This window comes from Corylus avellana, chromosome ca5 (genome assembly GCF_901000735.1).
Source record: "Corylus avellana chromosome ca5, CavTom2PMs-1.0".
Lineage (NCBI taxonomy): Eukaryota > Viridiplantae > Streptophyta > Magnoliopsida > Fagales > Betulaceae > Corylus > Corylus avellana.
In genome coordinates this window covers 7,094,148-7,097,794 of record NC_081545.1, presented here as the reverse complement: position 1 = coordinate 7,097,794, position 3,647 = coordinate 7,094,148, and the positions used below count along the sequence as shown (strand labels likewise).

Sequence of the window (3,647 nt, the reverse complement as noted above, 5' to 3'; positions counted from 1 at the left end):
GTGGCGTTTACCATGCTTGTGGGGAATTCGGCATCTGCAATATTAACAATAGGTTGATCTGCAAATGTTTGCCTGGGTTCCAGCCTGCAAATCCCAAGAATTGGGATTCTGGAGATTTTTTGGACGGGTGCCGCAGAAATTCGACATCATCTGACAACAGCGACATGTTCTTGAACTTAAAGATGATGAAAGTGGGCAAGCCAGACTCTTATTTCCACGAAATAAATGAAACAAAATGCAGAAAGCAGTGCCTTGCCAAGAGCTTGTGCCAGGCTTATTCATATGAGGTAGCTCAAAACAGCACGAAACGAACTCCTGGGATCGACAACTGCAGAATTTGGACTTCGGCACTAAGTAATCTTCAAGAGGAGTACACAAACCGTGCCTGTAACCTCTCTGTCCGCTTGCCAAAATCTATTATAGGTACACCTTTTACACATTGGAATATGCTGGGATTAATTGTATCCACACATTCTGTTGGAGATAAAGTTGTTATTGAGTTTTTATCAATAGTACATTAATATACATAGTTGAACACTATTTTAACTACCCCAAAAGCATAAGCTAGTGAGCTATGATCCTATATTAACTAATATTTTTCTTTATACCTTTTCAATGTGAGACTCAACTCTCACAGGCGCATTCATAATAGATACTGATATGACTAATTTAGTGAAGGTATATAAGCTCATCTTTTAGTGTGTAATTACTATTCCAAATTTTATACCTTTTGTAGAATCAACAGTTAGGAATTGTGAGCCTTGTGGCTCAAACTTGATCCCCTATCCGCTAAGCACTGGAATAAATTGCGGTGACCCCATCTACTTTAGTTTCTACTGCAACACCTCCTCGGGCCAGGTTAGCTTCAAATTACCCAGTGGCACCTATCGAGTCACCAAAATCGATCCAAGTGCACAGACATTTGTCATCCAAGTCAAATATGCAGGATATGATATAAATTCAAGAGGAACTCAACTGCTCAATGTGTCATTGCCGTTCAAGAGGAATTATAGTTCTCAAGTTAAAGATGAAATAGAGATTAGTTGGGACCCCCCGCTGCAGCCAAGCTGTAATTCGTCCAGAGATTGCAAGGATTGGCCAAATTCAACTTGCAATATAAAAGATGGAAAGAATAGGTGTGTTTGCGAGCAAGATTTCTTCTGGGATGGCTCAAATTTAAATTGTACTACTAAAGGTAAGGATGCTAGTCATATATATTTATCAAGATATAATCTGGCTAATTAATTAAGATTTCTTTGTTATTGAAAAGTTTTCATTTACTTTATGTATAATCCACCTCTAATTTTACGTAGAAATTAGGTGTTTATTTCCTAGAATTTTCAAAATCATCTTTTTAGCAATATCATGATCACCTTGACCAAAAAATTGATATTATAATTGCAAAAATAATTCTCAACAATATGTCAATTAAATTTTATTTATTATTAATATAGTGATTGGAGCTTGTTCAATTTTACTAATATAATGGGTGTCCTGTCTCTTTCTTGTTGAAGGTAATACTCCTCAGGGGTTTAAAAAGCCTTCAAAAAGAAAGAAGCGGTTGCTTCTGTGTGAAATGGTACCTTTGATTATAGGCGTGTTTGCCCTCACATGTTCCATTACTTTTGTATATGTATGGAGAAGAAAGAAGGCCAAGGAAGAAGGTATAGGCCTCGCTTTTCATAATACATACTGTGCAGCGTGCATCGTACGTTTGAGGTTTTGCTCCTTTGAATGAAAATAAAATTATTTATCCTTTCATATATGGTTGTCTTCTTAACTCAGAAAGTAGAAAAAGTAGCAGAAGAAATCGAGTATTACGTGCATTAGACACTGAAAAACATGTCAAAGACTTGATGGACTCGGGTGAGTTCAGAGAAGAAGACGAGAAAGGCATAGATGTACCATTTTTTGATTTGGAATCCATTCAAGTTGCTACAAATAACTTCTCAGATGCAAAGAAGCTTGGAAAGGGGGGCTATGGGTCTGTTCACAAGGTGATTTTAACAGCATTAATTTCCATTTAATCTTCATGTAAACTAGTTTTTGGTTAGTGGTAATATTGTGAGTATGGTGACTTTGATCCCAGGCCACATTTCCAGGAGGTCAAGAGATTGCTGTAAAGAGGCTCTCAAGTGTCTCAAAGCAAGGGTTACAAGAATTTAAAAACGAGGTGGTGTTGATTGCAAAACTTCAACACAGGAATCTTGTTAGGCTTCGAGGATATTGCATAAATGGAGATGAAAAGATTTTACTCTACGAGTACATGCCAAACAAAAGCTTAGACTCATTTATATTTGGTTGGTTTCTAAACCAAATTCCTAATATATTGCACTGCTTGATAAATTTATCTTGTTTGAGTAAAAGCTGATTCATTACTATTGCTATAATTGTTCTCTTGAATGGCAAATGGATACTTTGCAAGATCAAAAGCTAAGCATGTCTTTGGACTGGGAGATGCGCTTCAAAATCATTTTGGGAATTGCTCGTGGGCTTGTTTATCTTCATCATGACTCCAGATTGAGGATCATTCATAGAGATTTGAAAACTAGCAACATTCTTCTAGATAACGAGATGAACCCCAAAATATCTGATTTTGGCTTGGCAAAGATGGTTGAAGGTAAACAAACCGGGGCAAACACAACTAGAGTAGTTGGAACTCAGTAAGTTTGCGTTAGACTATAGACAAGTTTCAATTCCCCAACTTTGTTTACACAAAGAATATATGAGTGCTATATGTCTTTACTGATGAAATATATATGTTGGTAAGCAGTGGCTATATATCTCCGGAATACGCACAACATGGAATTTTTTCAATCAAATCCGATGTTTTTAGCTTTGGTGTAGTTCTACTTGAAATTATAAGTGGAAAAAAGAATACAGGATTTTATGAGTCAGAACTAGCCCCAAGCCTTTTAGGTTATGTAAGTTTGTTTAATTTTCTGTTGTCATTAATATCTTTAGTCATTTTATACTCCCATAAAAATTCTGATTTTAAAATTGTCTCAGACATGGAAATTGTGGGTAGAAAACAAGGTGTTGGATTTAATGGACCATACTCTACGTGAAGTTTGCAATGCAGACCAGTTCGTGAAGTGCGTAAATATTGGACTTTTATGCGTACAAAATGACGCAAATGACCGCCCCACCATGTTAAATGTTGTTGCAATGCTTGACAGTGAAGTTGGAACAATTTCAACTCCAAAACGGCCAGCTTTTGTTCCTGGGACCGACCATTCCGGCGCAGCTAATTCTGTTAGACTGGAAACAAATACAGAATTAACTATTAGTCTTGAAGGAAGATGATTGATAAGGCATGGTACAAATGCAAGATCTTGGGAGCTGTCCTTTACTAGACTTGCAAAGGTTTTAGTGGACAAAATATTAGTTTCTATATATAAGAAGGTTGTATTAGTTCTTCATCTAAATGTAACTTTTCTCCCAATACCCATTCCTTTACTTGAAACCTATATTTATGGTAACGGTATTTGGTAATGATTGTAATTTCTTTTGCTATTGTGCATTAGTCATTGTAAAGTAACAAATACTTCCAACTACCACTACAAAAAAAAGGAGTATTAGTAACGTATATACTATTCATTAATATCTGCCACGTCACCATTTAGTAACGTGGCAGTTTATGACAC

At 36.2% G+C, this 3,647-nt stretch overlaps 1 protein-coding gene across 1 annotated transcript in view; it reads left to right on the top strand.

Annotated features, from left to right (window-relative positions):
- Positions 1 to 2: 2 nt before the first annotated feature.
- LOC132181681 (uncharacterized) overlaps positions 3 to 3,647 on the top strand; it is a gene marked incomplete at its 5' end in the record, with an annotated part of 14,275 nt that continues 10,630 nt past the window's right edge. The window contains 8 exons of the mRNA XM_059594921.1: positions 3 to 423; positions 737 to 1,195; positions 1,515 to 1,664; positions 1,786 to 1,997; positions 2,090 to 2,300; positions 2,426 to 2,663; positions 2,774 to 2,924; positions 3,010 to 3,303. Of these exons, the coding sequence (XP_059450904.1) occupies positions 3 to 423; positions 737 to 1,195; positions 1,515 to 1,664; positions 1,786 to 1,997; positions 2,090 to 2,300; positions 2,426 to 2,663; positions 2,774 to 2,924; positions 3,010 to 3,303 (2,136 nt within the window). The remainder of the gene's footprint in view (positions 424 to 736; positions 1,196 to 1,514; positions 1,665 to 1,785; positions 1,998 to 2,089; positions 2,301 to 2,425; positions 2,664 to 2,773; positions 2,925 to 3,009; positions 3,304 to 3,647) is intronic.